This window comes from Scomber scombrus, chromosome 2 (genome assembly GCF_963691925.1).
Source record: "Scomber scombrus chromosome 2, fScoSco1.1, whole genome shotgun sequence".
NCBI classification, from domain to species: Eukaryota; Metazoa; Chordata; class Actinopteri; order Scombriformes; family Scombridae; genus Scomber; species Scomber scombrus.
Genome location: NC_084971.1, coordinates 33,717,564 through 33,734,881, shown reverse-complemented (window position 1 = coordinate 33,734,881; position 17,318 = coordinate 33,717,564). Strand labels below are relative to the sequence as shown.

Here is a 17,318-nt window from a genome sequence, read left to right as displayed (position 1 = left end):
AAAACAGTAGTGCAATTTAACTAAATAAATATACGAATAATTATTCGCCATCTTACTGGTGGGAACACAGACATCCCAACCTGCAGAAAGTCATCTCAGGGAGGCCCCTCTAAAACAGCAGCTGCCGGTGGCAGCACAGCCCAACTGTTTTAAAAGCAGCGAAGAAGAACTGTGTCAGAGCTAACGGAGCTAACAGAGCTAACCAGTAAATAGATTCCTATTTCTAATAAATTACTTAGTATCGGATCAGTGCCTGGACTCCAGTACTCGCCGATACCGATGCCAGCATTTTCGGCAATATCGGAGGAATTTCCGATACTGGTATCGGAATCGGAACAACTCTAGTTCTTTTCTCATCTAAACTGTCTAACTGAAAATACAGAAATACTACCTTAACTCCAAGTAAATGATCATGAGAAAACAAGCATGTATCAGTTATATACCTAGCCTTTACTTAGGGTGTTAAAAATGTTCTGGTCCTCCTGCAATGACAACTGCCTCAAAGCCACAGCATAATCAGAAACGGATTCCCCGCCTTTTTGGTTAAGTTTCTGAAAACCAAAATGTTCAGCAATCACAACTGACGCTGATTTATAGTGTGTACTCCGTGCTCTCATCAGGTCAGCATATCGCATAGTACTTTGCATAGCCAGACACACCAGATTTTTCAGCAGCTTTAAGTGTCTGCCCCAATCACAGAAAAAAAACACACAGGCTTTTTTTTGGGGTCATATTCAACATAATTTGCCAACATCCACTGTTCCAGATTTGACTCGTTGTATTCGTCAACACGAGCTACCTGCATGGCCATGTTAGCTTGTCCGATGCTAGCTGGTAGTCTGACACGTACCCGTTCCTCGACAAAAAAAACCCCCAAACTTACCTTTTTTTCTTGCACTTACGACCAGTGTACAGTCTCACACAGTCCTTTCACGCAGTTGAAACTTTTAAATCCTCGTCGCCATTGTAATATATTTGGGGGACTCTAAAATGAGGCAGAGAGTTGAAGTCAGGAACACGTTTAGGAAACTACACCACATGTTTTAAGTTGGCTAGATACACAGAGGTTTTGTTAAACTGCTGTCAACCATAAAGCACCTTAACAACAGCGGCTTACCATTTAAAACCAATTTATCACAGACGTTACACACCGTCTCATGGCGCCTTCCTCCCAACAGTCACCGCAGTCATGATGTGAGACTCCCGGTGAAATAGTCCGACCGAGACAGAGACAATAATTAGAGAGAAAGTTGGAGTAGCTTTTAGTCCTTCGTTCAACTCAATTCTCTGTAAGCAACGGTCGTTAACCGAAAGGATTCAACTGGACGTGAAAGAGTTACAGACCTGGCTGTTATTCTCCTACTACTGCTGCTGACCGACATGTTACCATGGTAACACTGGCTGAGCCTACTGCTGCTGACCGACTTGTTACCATGGTAACGCTGGTTAACCGCCGAAACGGGAGATACAGTTCTTCTGACTTCACATACTGTGTGGAGGTTCAAACATGACTATTTAATGTTAGCAGTTTGCTGGTGAACTGGAAAAAAGTTACTCCAGGATCGTTTTATGTTGTTTTCAGAGACTGTTTAGTTTAGGAACTGGAAAATGAACTCTTAATACCATTGAAGTGCTGCTAGCTGCCACCTTGTAATAATACATTCACACTTACAATCAGGTAGTCTGTCATCAGCAGACATCCCAACTCTCCCGGAAGTTGCGGGAGTCTCCTGCATATTGATAGCGGCTCCCTGACGCCCGCAAATGAGACGTAATCTCCCGGAATCTGGAGTAAACATAGACTGTATATAGGGAGTAAACGAGCAAGAGCGCGCACTAGAGAGTGACTGCGGGTGTGTGTGTGTTTGTGTGACTATAAATGCAGCGCGTGTGAGAGCAAAGCGTCCTTATAGCTCTGTGTTACAGCTGATTAGCTGTCTGTTTTCACGTTGTGCTTTATAGTTAATTACCAGTGATTGCTAATGTGATAGAAATCTATATATGGTAATCATTTTGTGCCTTTTCCAAACATCTTGTATATTTTTGTGTATTTCTGACTTTATGCTTACAATAATTTAGTAGTTTTGAATAACACTTCTCTAAGGGGAGTTTCAGTATTTGTAAGAATTTAATAAATGATTTATAACACTAAATTGATATGGTTTTTAAGTTTATGTACAGTGTTGGTCAGCAGCTGTTTTATATTATCACAACTGTGTTTTATTACATTGTCTTTTATTCTCTGTTATGTTTAATTTAAATTCAGATTAAAAACTTTGTCCAGACTTTCATGTTGTCTAAACATGACGAGCTGAACTGACCCTGCTCTCACACACTCACCAGCATTTTTAATCCTTCTGGATTCCCGTAGGACTTCACAGCAGGAACGTTGCTCTGCAGCCTGCGGACGGACTGAACAGAGGGAGAGAAAAAAAACCCTCACAGCTCCAGATGGATTTCAGTTCATAATTCTTCATATTAAAACTGTTTTATTAATTTATTCTCTATTAAAATAAAATCAGAAGAAAATCATGACACAGCAGAAGAAGCGAAAATAAACAATAGATTATGGAATGTACTTCAGTAAAGAAAATAAAAGCTCCAACTGGTCCAACATGGGGGCTTTATTTTAACCACAGTCAAATAAAGCACCGCTTTTATATATTCATATATATATAAAGATATTTATATATATATTTATATAGTTTTCATATACACCTTCAGGCAATGACTAGAGAGGATTCTTTACAGAATCAAGTTTCTTGTGGTTCTCTTAATTTACAGGTAAACTTAGTTTCTGGATAATTAAACCACAGAAAAAGTCAAGGCAACTTTCTTTTGCCTCGTTCATAAAGTACAAAACTGGCACAGAGGACGACCATTTTTATACACAGTAAAAATGCAATAAAATTAAATTACATACAGAGGAGACAAAAGTTGTGTAAACCTTTCCCCGTTACAGCAAACCTAAAACAAATAAAATCACTTTCCAAAACAAATTATCAGTATAAAACACACACACACAAAAAAAAAAAAACCAAAACAAACTTTTTTTGCCCTTTGAAAAAAATGTGCTATAGCTTGTACGACTTTTTCTGTTTTTCTTCTTTACTTGTCAAACGAAGGGTCGGCTGTGCGTGGAGTCAGTTTTATAGAGCGGAAACGACACGGCGGGAGCCACTGAAGCTGGAAAACCGACCGACTGAACATCAGCAGAAGGCAACGAACAGCAGCACACAAACAGCAGAAGAAGAAGAAGAAACTGAAACAGGAAAACGTATTTTTTTCCTCTGAGCAGATTTCAGATTTTCAAAAAGAGAAAAAAAAAAGTTTTTGTAAAAGATCTCATGGCGGCTATGAGTTGATGATGTCATGAAGAGGGCGGGCCTTTAACGGACAGTTTGGTAACTATGGCGATGGTGGCTTCCACCGTCCTGTACAGCATGTCCAGCATGTCAGGTGGGGGGCCGGCGTTCGGGAACACCTGCGAGGAGGGGGCGTGGCCTCCGCAGCCCTCTGACCCCTCCCCCACCAGCCCCAGGGCTGATGGGAAGGCGGCGTCCTCTGAGAGGGGCGGGGCCGAGCTGCCGCCGGTCTTAGAGTCCGCCTCCTTCTCTTCCTTCACCTCCTCTAAGGAGGCAGACGCTGCCTCACCCCGCCTCCCCTCTCGCTGCTCCGCCTCCTCCTCCTCACTCGCCTGCGTCACGTGTCTCGGCGGCTCAGTCTCCTCCGCTTGCACGAATGCCGGCTCCGTCTCCTGCAGCAGTGAGGAGGAGGAGGAAAAAGAGGAGGATGATGATGAAGAGGCCTCCATCTTCTCCTCTTTAGGGGAGGAGTCCAGGTTTCCGGTGGAGGCGGGGGCGGGGTCAGGGGAGGGCGGGTCTTGCTCCGTGCCCGGGTCGATAAGCGAGGAAGAGTCACGAGTCTCTGTGTCCGAGGTGCTGGTGGGCGTTAGTGCCTCCTGGTGGTCGGGCTTCGGCTCGCCGCACGGCGGGAGGGCCGAGGAGGAAGAGGAGGAGGAGGAAGAGGTGGAGGCCACGCAGAGCGACGCCGCTGCATCACCGGCTCTGTCGTCATCACTGCTAACCCTCCGCCGCTTCACTGGGGTCGCTCCCTCGTCCTCAGCTGACACACACACACACACACACACACAGTTAATGGTCTCATAAATTATGCTAATGAGCAAATCACTGCTTTATTTTCACATTACACCGTTTATTTATTTATTTGTCCTGATTTCTTTAGAGATTTTTGCTCCAATATAACAGAAATGTTCTTACTATATCTATAATTTACTATTAATCTAATTACAAACTATTGTGATAACTGATTAATTGTTTTGAGTAATTTTAGGGAAAAAAAGGCCAAATTCTCTGATTTCAGCATCTTAAATGTGCACTGTCCCTTTAAGAGTGTCTAAAACACTACATCTCCAATATGCATCACTGACCAAGGAAAACTATTTATCATAAAGTGTTTAAGTCTGGTCTGTGTGTTCGGTATCCCAGCATGCATCAGATGAACACTGCTTATATATCTGTATGTGTATGTGTGTGTGTGTGTGTGTGTGTGTGTGTGTGTGTGTGTGTGTGTGTGTGTGTGTGTGTGTGTGTGTGTGCGTTGTACCTTTGGCCTTGTGGTCCTTGGCCTCCAGCTCCAGAGCGCTGCGCTGCTGGACACAAACACGACAGCGACCAAGCAGCTCCTGCAGGGCGGGGCAGAGAGCGGGGTCAACGACCTGAGGCGGCTGGACGGACAGCAGCAACACCAACGCCCTCAAGTCCTGAGAGAGAGAGAGAGAAATCAGATGTAAACATGACAAGTGCTGATTGTTCCTGGGTTCAGGTTTGTTAGTTTTTTTGAATGTTTGTATAAAAATGTGTCGTACAGCGTTGAGCAGGCCGCTGGTCTTGCTGAGCTCCAACCGGTGAGCAGCCAGTTCAGGCTGCAGGCTGCTCTGCTCGCTCAGCAGGTTCGTCACCAAAACACCAATCAGGTTGGAGCAGCTGGGACCGGACAGCACCTGGACCTAAAAACACACACAGACACAGTTAGAGTAAGACCTAAGAGACATTATCATTTATTTGGAGTCGTGTTTCTGTCCACCTGCTGAATGTAAAGTCCAATATATACTCTTCTAGCTGTTATTACTAGAGATGTTCCGATACCATTTTTTCCCTCCCGATACCGATACTTGTGCTGTGGGTATCGGCCGATACCGAGTACCGATTCCGATACCAGTGTGCTAAAAATTTAAAAAAAAAAAAAATCATACTACGCCTGCATGACTGTGATATGATTATCATTGTGGTAAGGCCTGGCTCAGGTTAAACCCTTTGTAAAACATGAATGAATACAGCAAATGGAAGCAGTATAAAACAGTAGTGCAACAGCAACTTAACTAAATAAATATAGGAATAATTATTCGCCGTCTTACTGGTGGGAACATCCACTGTGAAGTACTGCCAAACTGCCGACATGATGCGCTAACGTTAGCTCCTTGTAACAGGTGTCAGGTGATCAATTCTTCTTCGCCCCTCTAAAACAGCAGCAGCCGGTGGCAGCACAGCGCAACTGTTTTAAGAGCGGGCGAAGAAGAACTGTGTCAGAGCTAACGGAGCTAACCAGTAAATAGATTCGTATTTCTAATAAATTACGTGGTATCGGATCGGTGCCTGGACTCCGATACCGATGCCAGCATTTTCGGCAGTATCGGAGGTATTTCCGATACTGGTAACCGAATCAGAACAGCTCTAGTTATTACTCTCTACCAACTCCTGAGGGAAATATCTAAATGCTCCACTATGTTCACCAGCTAGTCTACAGCTAACTGACTGACTCTCTGTAGGTTCATCAAACATGTTATACACTAAAAACTGCAGGATTCAGGAGTGAAGGAGACAGTTTAAGCATCAGAAATGATCTTCAGATGGTGGAACAGCTTTGGAAACTGACAGCTCTTATTTTTACTCTAAAAACGACGCTATGAGAACGCTGAGAGTAAACAGACAGCTAAACAATGAGCTGAAAATCACTGTGAGAGCCATTTTTTGTGTTAATGTATATGAGTTTATTTCATTTTGAATCCCTTGTTGTGTTGTCCCTTGTGTTGGGAAAGGTACAAATAGGGGAACAGGTGATTACTCTGCAGGTGTGCTGCTCACTGGGAGAAGCACACAGTTTTTTTAACCATCGCGTCAGGGCCAAGCATTGAGCCTTTGTTTGCTTTGTTATTAATGGATATAAGTGTGTGTAGATCGGCGAAGGCTTTGTTGTAACGGACCTGAAGATTATAAATAATTTGTACCTTGTGCAGGAAGCAGGTGAGGAAGGAGTACGCCATGTTGTTGTTGAGGAACGTCCTCTCGTCCATCAGGATGCACTTGATGTACTCGCTGAAGGCCGGATCTTCACACAGCAGCTTAACGCACGTTTTAGCCAGAACAGACTGAAAAAGGAGAGTAAAATAAACCCAAATCTGACTCTGAACGGATGCACAGAAACGGCCTTTGTATTTGATATAAAATCCAAATGAGTTGAAATAAAAAAAAGTCAAACCAACAGTAAAGTAAATGTACCTGCGACTGACAGAGCTCCGTCCACAGTTTGGGGAAGAGAGCGAGGTGAAGAGGAAGTCCTTCATATGCTATCAACACACCTGAGAGACAAAAGCAGAGTAAATGAAGGAAAAGGAGAGTTTAGTGATGAAAAGTATGAAGTATGTATGTATATATGAACATCTTCCATTGTTCTTATTGTCTATATATACACACAATGTTATATATAGTCTTTGTTTGTCTTTCTAGAAATTTAACATCTTATATAGTTGCTTATTTGACAGTTTCTTACATAAATGTATGTAAATAAAACATGTTTGATGATGCGTACTTAGTTTGACGAGCGTGTCTGTGAATTTCTCGCAGTTGATGGCGACGCGACACAGCAGGTGGATGAACTGGTGGTAGGAAAGGAAATAATCCAGCAGCATCCGGTCGTACACCTCGTCTTTACCCTGAAGAGATGGAGACAAACACAGAGTTAGATCGTAGAGAGACGACGGAGAGGTCAGAGCTACGCGTCATGTGACAGAGCGGTAGATGTACCGCACCTTGCTGCTCTCCACCATCGACGGCAGCAGACACATGTTGAGCTCCGGTCGAGGAGGTCGGATGTTGTTTTTGGCTCCCATCAGCTTGATGTTCTCTCTGCAGGGCAGGTAGGGGCCGAAAGACACTGTGGACGACACACAGGAAGCAGGAAGAATTAAAGCTGACATCAATATAAAGGATTTGTAATTTAAAAAAATTCTAAAACATGTTTCTTTGGGTGTAGTTTATATTTAATATGTCTTAAAGTCTGACTGAAACCACATTCAATCATCAGTTTTTGCTCTAACACTTAATGTCAACATAGCAGCAGATGTTGGGGGCTGTCGGTGTTTGTGTTTGATTGACAGCAGGAAGCAGGCTGTTAGTGTTACGCCACATGAATAGAGACAAAGTTAAGTGTCATTTTGCATGTTTACATAGTGTTCAATGTGCCGCACTTTAGGAGTAAATTACATAGAAACTTTAGCTGGTAACTAAGGATGTGCCATTAAAACCAATTAATTGAATAATAATTTGTCTAAATTCAACCTTTGTGCTGTGGTTGTTGTTTTTTAAGAGTAGAGCTGTGTAGTCTAGTATGAAGGGTCATTAACAGATAAGATACATTCTCACTTTCAGCCACTAGGAGGAGCTGTAAGCTTCTGTAAACCACCTCCACCTTGGTGAAGTACATCTGACACGGAGTGAATTTTTACTGCTGCCCTCAGCTACTTTTGTTTGGTAGCTCGTTCGGCAGGTTAAGGTTCATGTTTGTAAGGTAGATCAGAAGAAGACTGTAGTGCTTAATGTAGGTTGTTGCCCAGAGTGTGTGGCTCTAGTGCTGTAATAATAATAATAATAGTAGTAACTTTATTTGTAGAGCATCTTTTATACAAGAAAGTGCTTTACAACCAAATAAATTACATACATATTCATATTATATTAATACCCTAAAAGGAGCATAAATCAATAAAAAACAACATAAAGAACAAAAAACTAAGAGGGAGGGAAGAAACAGAAACATTGATGTAATGTAAGATAGAAAAATAAAATAGTTAAAATAGTAAAAATAGTATAGGGTAAAAGCAGCTAAAAAATACATGGTGTTGAGTAGCAGGATGCAATCAGGCTCAGTGTGACCGTGTGCTCTGCCTGTGATAGAACGATACTTTATTGTTTTATAAGTTGATTAACTTTATCAAAATAACAACTCCAGCTACGTAAGGGGACGGTAGAAGAGTATTTTATCAATTTAAGGCACAGGAACACAGAAAAGTGATTTACAGCAGCAGTTATGTACGATGTAGTAAATATCAAACAAAGCAAAAACACCTTTAAAGCAGTTTTGCACTTTCATCTGTTTTTAAATGTAAAATGATGGAGAGCAGGACAGCTGATGATGAAGATAAAGATGAAGAGACTCACTGGGGATGTTGCTGTGGTGGTAGGTGCAGTGGTTGTGCTGCAGGAAGGGGACCAGAGTGTGCAGGAAGTCGTGTGGACTCAGAAGAACGAGTTCCTTCAGCACGTCTACGGGAAACAGGAAACAAAACAAACAGCTCAACACACGACAATCGACGTCCATCAGTCAGGGAAAAACACATTTAACATATTTAAATTATCTTTTTTTATCATTGCAACTTTAACCGTTAAACAGATACAGCAAGTAAAATAAACCACAAACTAAATAACTTCTGTACAGCTGCATACTCGTGATGTAATAGGCACATGTAACAAAACACTGAAGATGGGTAGATGAGTGTTACCCAGGCAGGCGTTGCGGAGTTCAGGTGGGCTGTAGGAGTTGAGGAGGGTGAGCAGCTTGTGGGCGAAGTCGATCCTCTCCTGCCACTGAATCAGAGCCTGCTTCACATCTGCAGAAATTACATAAATCCAGTGTTAGATGTGTTTATTTTAGGTGCTGTCAATCATTTATTTACAGTTGAAAACCTTCTGGTGATGTGAGTTAAGGATGTGTCATTAAAAACGAACAATATTGTCGTCCTTTGAGCTGTAGTTGTTTTTTTTACTGAAAAGCTTTAATGAAGAGTTGAGCTGTGTAGTATGAAGGTTTCATTAACAGCTGCTGGAGAGCAATTCTCCCTTTCAGCCACTAGGAGGAGCTGTAAGCTTCTGTAAACCACCTCCACCTTGTGTTGAAGTAAATCTGACACAGAGAGTTTTTACTGCTGCCGTCAGCTACTTTGACTCGGTAGTAAGTTAGCCTGCTAGCTGACTGGAGGGAACATGATGCAGACGAAGCCACACAAAAGTCCAGCGTGGTTTAAAACTTCCAGAAAGTAAAGGATAATGTTGTCAGGTGTGAAATATGTGGAGCAGAGTTGAGCTATCGTCGTTTCAAATGGTCTGCTGTGACGGTTACTAAGGGAGACGGACCTGACGCTAATCACCAAACTAGTACGTCAACGTTTATAACGTCAACGTTTATAACGGCTCCTCGAAAATTTGACAAAAGTCTCAGAGAGAAAACTAACGGTACGTCTCTTATTGCTAACGTTTAATGTTCAGCGTTGTTTATGACGGGGAGTAAAAAAAATCCATGCTGTTATATTTTTAGGGGTCAGTAAGCCTGATTATCATTTAAATGAATACAAGTTTGTGCAGTTAAAGCTTGTTTGTTATGAATATTGAAACTTATTTTTTGATGCATTATCTATTTAGCTCTTGTAAATATCGGCATGCAGTGAACCCACTGGTTAGTCTACCATGAAAAAGTGGGCTCATGCACAACAAACTATTTTAATGTTGCTGCTCTGTCTATTCTCTTATTGTTTAATCCTGTGTGACTTGTTTTTATGACTTTCAGGTATGGTCACGGAGAGGCGGACGGACCTTTGCGCTGCAGGTACGGTCGGGTGGCTTTGAGGACAGACAGGAAGATGGAGAGCAGCTCCACCAGGTCGCCGGTGACGTGGCACGCCGTCGCCTCGTGGTACATCATGTGCAGAGTGTTGAAGGACTGCAGAGGACAAACAGACAGAGAACATGTTTTTATTAACCAGGTAAAGAACTTCAAAGTGATGAAGGGAGCAGCTGTTGCATCATCAACGTAACATAATACAAGTGTTTTAGCTTTACATCAAAACCTTCTGAATATGCAACTCTGCTCTAAAGTTGACCAGGAAGTATAGGAGACGTGATGTATGCCCAGATTTCTTTTTCATGTGTTTTTTTTAGATCCATCAAGCTCTGGAGCTCAGGCTTGTGTGATGTTTAATGAGCAACTCAAAGCCTACTGAACATTTTCTAGTAGTTGGCTGATAGATCATTGCACTCTTAACATATTGCATAATAAACCAGATATATTTCCTTATTCCTAGATATTCTTCCTTAAGGCCAAAATGAAGCTTCAGTTTTATCCCAATGAGTCAAATCTTCATCTTCTATGTTTCAACGTTACAGTGTTTTTAGTACCAAAGTCTTTGTGTTACTATGGTTACACCACAGCTCAACAGGGAAACACTAAGAGGGAATCTGATGCTATAAAGACTGTAAATGTGTCAGATATCACTTGATATGAATAACTCACACTGATGAAGCTCAATAGAAGCTGATCAGATACTTTTAAATGACTGTGTGGAAACACTGTGATACAGTCCTCCATCACTTTACATTGAAAGCACATTAGAAGGTTTTAATAGTCAGTATGAACAGGAGGAATGATTACAGAGAGGAAAACCTGACTGAAACTGACCTTTAGGATTTCTTAATGCTTCTTACGACTGAATTTAAGCAAAATGTAGGGACCAAATATTAAAATGACTGATTATACAGTGAAGCAACACTATTTAATTTATCTTATTGCTGTTTACTTTTCAGGATCCACCGATATACACGTGATTAAGTTACGACAAGCGATCTTGATCTTACTTCAGTCATGAGGATGAGTCCTCTGTTGAAGACCACCAGCAGTCGGTCCTCGTCGTTCTCCAGCAGAACCCTGAAGGCACTGAGAGGAACAACAGAACCGTGATGTTAGGACTCAAGATAATATGAACTCCTAAAGGTAAATATTGTCTTGTGTTCAGTTTATAAATAAAAAAAATCTTATTAAGCAGAAAGACGCCACATTGAAATCACAGAATATTAAATCAGCTCTGAACAGTCATATGATTATACAGTGTGTGTGTGTGTGTGTGTGTGTGTGTGTGTGTGTGTGTGTGTTCGTATCCGGACCTGATCAGTGTGGTCCAGCAGGAGCGTCCGTCCAGGCAGCGCAGGTAGCAGCTGATGGTGGTTTTCTTGAACTGTTTGACGTCCTCCAGCTCTTCTTCTCTCATGTCGGCTCGCTGCGCCACGAACAGCTGCATCAAGTTAAACAGCTCCTCTACCGCCTGCGACACACACACACACATGCCGGGAAAAATAAAAACATGGATTCTACTTATATGGGCATCAGGAGGAGCATGAGGCGCCCTCCTGAACCTGTGAACCAATCAACCTGTCAATCACGACGTAGCCACGCCCTAATGCATACCCTGCTTTATCGTCAAATATAAAATCAGGGAGGCCAAAATGTCCCAAATGAACATCATACTGCATTGAAGAAGGCTTTAAACTAGCGATTGAGACTATAAACACATTTTGAAAATGTTTACTGAGGTTAGAAATCAAGTGAGAAGTTGGTGAATTCTCCATTGACTTGTATAGAGACGGAAGTCCTTTTGACACCAAAACGGTCGCCCCCTGGTGGCCTTTTGATAGAATGCAGTTTTAAGTTACATCCGCGTTGGCATCATTTCAGAGGACTGGAGCTCCCCGCCTGGTAAGACCCCCAAACATCCACACAAATAATAAAATGTTTCCATCCCAAATCTAAAATCTATCATTAAACACTGACTCTCACCAGCATTTTAAAACTTCAACTCTACCAACACAACCCTTCATAAAAACACTGATCTGATAAACCCGACCCTCCACTCACCCCTGGGTATTGGCTGGCATGTGGCGTCAGGTTCTTGAAGGCCCACTGGATGTTCTGGTGCGACGCCAGCTGGCGGGTGAAGGTGGGCGACTGCTCGCAGCACATGCGCAGGATGCCGTAGTAGGCGGGCAGCATGCCGCGGTTGAAGAGCACCACCTCCTGGTCGTCGTGGTCGGCCAGGATGTAGTTGAAGGCGATGTTCTTGGTCACCACGGGGTTCTGCACCACCAGACGGACGTTCTCCGGACAGTCCACGCACACGTTGTACCAGAAGGAGAGCAGCGCCTGCTTGTTGTGGTTGGTCGCGATGGCTGGTTCGGACAGTTTGGGCTGAAAACGGAAAAGAGAGTTTAAGAGTCTGCATTACTGAAAGGCATCACAATAACAACGATAACTATAAAGATAACAATGTGAGCGACCACACTATAAACTATAACATCCTGTAAATAGCTGCTGGTTTTTTATGTATTAAATGTACCTGGAAGAGGTTCCAGAGGTCCATGAAGTATCCAGAGAACATGAGCTTCTCCGTCTTAGAGATGAGGCAGTAGGTCATGAAGCTGAAGTACTGCACTAGCTTGGTGGTGCCGTGCACGCTGGCGTCCACGTACAGCTTGGCGCGTCCCAGCAGCCCCAGCAGCAGGTTGTAGACCTGGTGGAGGACTACGGTGGTGTCGGGCGACAGCGGCAGCTCGCGGGTCGGCAGGTGGAGGGAACGCGTGGAGCGAAACATCTGGCGGAAGGAGTTGCTGGGGATGAGAGAGACGAGGAGGTACGCCGCCGCTGGAAGGAAGAGAGGCGGCTGATGTTAGGATCCGTTTCATTTAATCAATCTAAACTGGTCAAATCTGTTTATGTGTTTTTTGAAAGCATGAGGCGAAGTCTGATTTCCTCCAAGAGATGAAAATATCACAATTATCACATTTTAAACTTTATTTGATGTCTGTTTAACTCCTGGAGAGGTTTTAAATTCACTGAAAGTTAACTATAAAAGAAATATGAGGAGCTGCTGTATCTCACATGTGCGGACTCGCGGGTAGTTGTGTGCCAGCAGGAACCGTTCCACCCAGTTCTCCATGTTCTGCAGGACCCAGCTGTGGGCCAGCTTGTTTCTGGGAGTCTGAACAGCGAGCCAGTCCAGACACTGAGACGGGTTGTACTCGATCACCTAACAAGGAGAAACAATCAATACAAAGACCTGCATGGGACTGATTTATGTTGACCTCCTGTTATTTAGCAGCTGAAGCTTCACTGAAGCGTCTTTAAACCCGTAGAGTCCGTTTGTTTGTTCTGGTCTGAATCAATGAATGATGTGTATTTACCTCCCAGATCCTCTGCAGGATGTAGGAGGCGAAGGAAGGCATCCCCGGCGGTCCGCCAGCAAACTCCATCAGCATCGTCAGCAGCTTGAAGAACGGGTTTGCAGCCTGATGCAATGAAAAGAAAGATTTAAAGTTTCATTTTATACAACTTTGAATGATGAAAACAGCATCATCAGTATTTCATCTCATGATTTAAAAAAGAAGATAAATAGTTTAAATGTTTTTTTATCTTAAACAGCCACATAAATGTCAAATAATGTCCAAATAAAACTACAACTATCAGCACAAAGAGACACAAGTAGAGAATTTAACCTCAACAGCCTGACGACCAACCAGATCTGCTGCTATGTTGAATTAATTGTGTTCACACTTCTATAAATAACAGTAGATTACCTCTGGAGTCAGCTTTGCAATAGAGGTGAAGAGCATCGACACAATCTGCAGAGAGGAAACACATCAGGAGGTGAATTAAAGGCTCAGAATTAGACAAAAACAACCCAAAAAACAGCTAATAAGTCTTCTGCGTATATGAGGTGAACCTACGTGTTCGGCCAGGCGGTTGTTATAGCGACAGAGGCTGAAGATGAGGTTGCAGGTCTGCCTGATGTTGATGCCGTCTCTGATGTGTTGGAACAGGAAGGGGAAACCTTTCCCTCCGGTCAGCGCCGCCATGTCGCTCTGAGACAGAGTCAGGTGTCTGGAGGAGAGAGATGAAGATGATGAAGAGGAGAGAATGATGATGAAGAGGAGAGAATGATGATGAAGAGGAGAGAGATGAAGATGAAGAGGAGAGAATGATGCTGTTAACGTTTCGGTGTGAAAAACTTTATCCTCCCATCACGATGCCAAAGTCAAAGTTATGTATAGAGCGTATTTTATACAGAAAGGCAGAAAATGGAAGAAACATGCAAGAAACATTCGTACGCGCAGATTCCTTCTTAAAATTACGTGTACGAAATATTTACGAAAAACTTGCAGCTTTCATTAATTTTCTCGTATTTAGGTACGAATAAAAATTAACGAGTGGTGCAGAGCTTTCAGACCAGTCACATACAACCAACCTGCTGTTCTCCAAATTAATAAAACTTTGTCTGATTTTGTCTTTTTTTAACCTAATTTTTACTCTAACTTTTAATACACTTTTTCTTTTTATTCCTCTCTTATTTATTATATTTAGATTATTATTTAATTATCCCAATTCTTTTTGTAACACTCTTATTTTCTGTTGCATGTCTTGGTCACAATTTGTTCTTTTGTTTGTTTATTGCTGCTACATAAATAAAGTTTTGATTGATTGAACTCTAAATCTAATTATTTATATATTTTCAGTTTCAGTCAGTTTGACTCTCGGTGAAACTCTTAGATAGATAAATTCCTTTATTGTCATTTTATAAAATACAACGAAATTCAAAACCAAAGGTAGAGAACGGAGCTCAATTAAAAAAGTAATAAATAATAAAATAATACTTTATAATAAAACTCTTTCAGTCTTTGAATATTGATCAGGATGATATTAATATTGAAGCTTTAACTCGCTGAATAAAGCACATAAAAAGCAGCTTCTGTGTCATTAAAGTCTCATAATGATAATATTCCTGTGATTATATAATAATAAACAAACAGCTGATGGAATATAATAAAACTCCAGCTTCAGTATTTGCTGTGTTTTCTATGTTCGTACCTTTCGGAGCGAGACTGCTCCACCAGCAGAGCGATGAGAGCGATCATCTTCTCCAGAGCTGCAGGACGATACTTCTCCTCAGCCAGAGACAAGATGTCTTCCTCCTCGTCTTCCTCTTCTCCTTCCTCCTCCGACAACACCTCCACCTGAGGCTGAAGGAGGACACTCATCATTCACTAGGTTTCTTTTTTATTCCTTATTAGTGTTTATTTGTTTACTGTGTGCTCATAATTATCCTTTTACTGGCTTAAACTGAATAAACTGAGAATTAGCAAGAAATAACATACAAATATTAACGAATTTATGTTATTATTTGATTATTATTAGTATTAAACTTACATTCTCAGGCCCTTTGGTTCCCATGTAGAAATGCACCATTATAGAAATGGCTTGTAGTGATAACAAGAACTGACTCTGTGGATGGAAAGAGAAGAAAAAACTGTTTAAATCAACCACAATGAACTCTCAGTGACTCTAATAGTCACAAAGGTTTGATTATAACATTTGAGATCATTGCAAAAAAAAATGAAAGTTTATGTATTTATTCCGTTATCGGCCGAAACATCAATATTGGATTTTGTTTAACTTCTTAATTTCAGTATCAACCCCAAAAACCCAGCATCAGTTGAGACTTATTTATATATTTATATGTTAGAGATGCTTTTTCACTGATGTGTTTCAACGTTCCTGAAAGAAAGATGCTCAAGTCTAGACGTTAACCCTCCTGTTGTCCTCGAGTCAAGGAAGGAAGGGAGGAAGAAGGAAGGAAAGGAGGAAGAAGGAAGGAAGGGAGGAAAGGAGGGAGGAAGGAAGGAAGGGAAGAAGAGAGGAAGGAAAGGAGGTAGGAGGGAGGGAGAAGGAAGGAAAGGAGGGAGGGAGGAAGGGAGGAAGAAGGAAGGAAGGAAGGGAGGAAGAAGGAAGGAAAGGAGGAAGAAGGAAGGAAAGGAGGTAGGAGGGAGGGAGGAAGGAGGGGAGGGAGGGAGAAGGAAGGAAAGGAGGGAGGGAGGGAGGAAGAAGGAAGGAAGGAAAGGAAGGAAGGGAGGAAGAAGGAAGGAAAGGAGGAAGAAGGAAGGAAGGAAGGGAGGAAAAAGGAAGGAAAGGAGGAAGAAGGAAGGAAAGGAGGTAGGAGGGAGGGCGGAAGGAGGGGAGGGAGGAAGAAGGAAGGAAGGAAAGGAGGGAGGAAGAAGGAAGGAAATGAGGAAGAAGGAAGAAAGGAGGGAGGAAGAAGGAAGGAAAGGAGGGAAGGAGGAAACAAGGAAGGAGGGAGGGAGAAAGGCAAAGAGGAAAGGAGGAAGGAAGGAAAGAAGGACAGAGGAAAGAAGGAAGGGAGGAAGGAAAGGAAAGAAGGAAGGAAGGGGGGAAGAAGGAAGGAAGGAAAGGAGGAGGAAGGGAGGAAGAAGGAAGAAAGGAAGGAGGAAGGAAAGGAGGGAGGAAGGAAGGAAGGAAGGAAAGAGAGAGGAAGGAACTAAACAGACAGGGTTAATTTGACCCGGGAGGACGACACAAAGCTTAAAGAAGTTTTTCGGCTCATCCAAAAATCTTCTCGAGCTCTAAAGTTGATTTTTTCTCTTAAATGTAAAAAAACAAACATCTTAAAACATCAAATCAAAGTTTTCCTTTGACACAAACTGAATGATGATGAAGATCAGACCGACCTCTTCCTCGCCCATCTTGGCGAACTCGTAGAGGAAGGCGAAGTACTCGGTGAGGTGTTTGCTGTGAGGTTTGACTCCGTGCTCCATGATGGACAGAAGAGTCTTTACGAAGCGAGTCACGCAGGAGCGGCTGCCGATGTCTTCCACCGGACCGTCCATGTCATCAGAGCTGAGAGGAGAATAAATAAAGTTAGATAGATGGATGGATGGATGGATAGGTAGGTAGGTAGAGAAATAGAGATCTCTGTGATAGAACGACACGTTATCGCTTTATAAAGAGTTGATGTGTTTTATGTAGCAGCTAAAAAATATATTTAATATATAATAATATATAAAATCAAGTAAAATACAACATTTTAAAATACATTTGACAAACTGCTGCCTTAGAAATCACATCAGGGGTTAAATCAATGCCTCTTTTAGTCGCTTTTTGAACACATTTCTTTTTCAAACTTTCTCTGAAGCAACTCTGCAAAGATTATTTTCATTATTGATTCATTTGTCAAGTAGTGGTTGTTTTTGTCTCTAATGACGTCCTAAAAGATGTTTAGTTTATTATCATAGACCATAGACTGTATATAAAATGGACGTAACATCTGTGACGTCACCCATTGGTTTGTGGATTGT

At 42.1% G+C, this 17,318-nt stretch overlaps 1 protein-coding gene across 1 annotated transcript in view; it reads right to left on the bottom strand.

Moving 5' to 3' along the window:
- Positions 1-2,473: 2,473 nt before the first annotated feature.
- Positions 2,474-17,318, bottom strand: part of usp34 (ubiquitin specific peptidase 34) — a 103,157-nt gene continuing 88,312 nt past the window's right edge. Inside the window, 21 exon segments of the mRNA XM_062438224.1 lie at positions 2,474-4,125; positions 4,627-4,783; positions 4,889-5,029; positions 6,308-6,448; positions 6,579-6,658; positions 6,889-7,012; positions 7,109-7,233; positions 8,514-8,618; positions 8,855-8,962; positions 9,942-10,068; positions 10,980-11,058; positions 11,286-11,443; positions 12,034-12,363; positions 12,512-12,816; positions 13,054-13,201; positions 13,356-13,460; positions 13,749-13,793; positions 13,899-14,052; positions 15,037-15,188; positions 15,376-15,450; positions 16,692-16,860. Coding sequence (XP_062294208.1) covers positions 3,371-4,125; positions 4,627-4,783; positions 4,889-5,029; positions 6,308-6,448; positions 6,579-6,658; positions 6,889-7,012; positions 7,109-7,233; positions 8,514-8,618; positions 8,855-8,962; positions 9,942-10,068; positions 10,980-11,058; positions 11,286-11,443; positions 12,034-12,363; positions 12,512-12,816; positions 13,054-13,201; positions 13,356-13,460; positions 13,749-13,793; positions 13,899-14,052; positions 15,037-15,188; positions 15,376-15,450; positions 16,692-16,860 — 3,583 coding nt within the window. The 3' untranslated portion in view covers positions 2,474-3,370.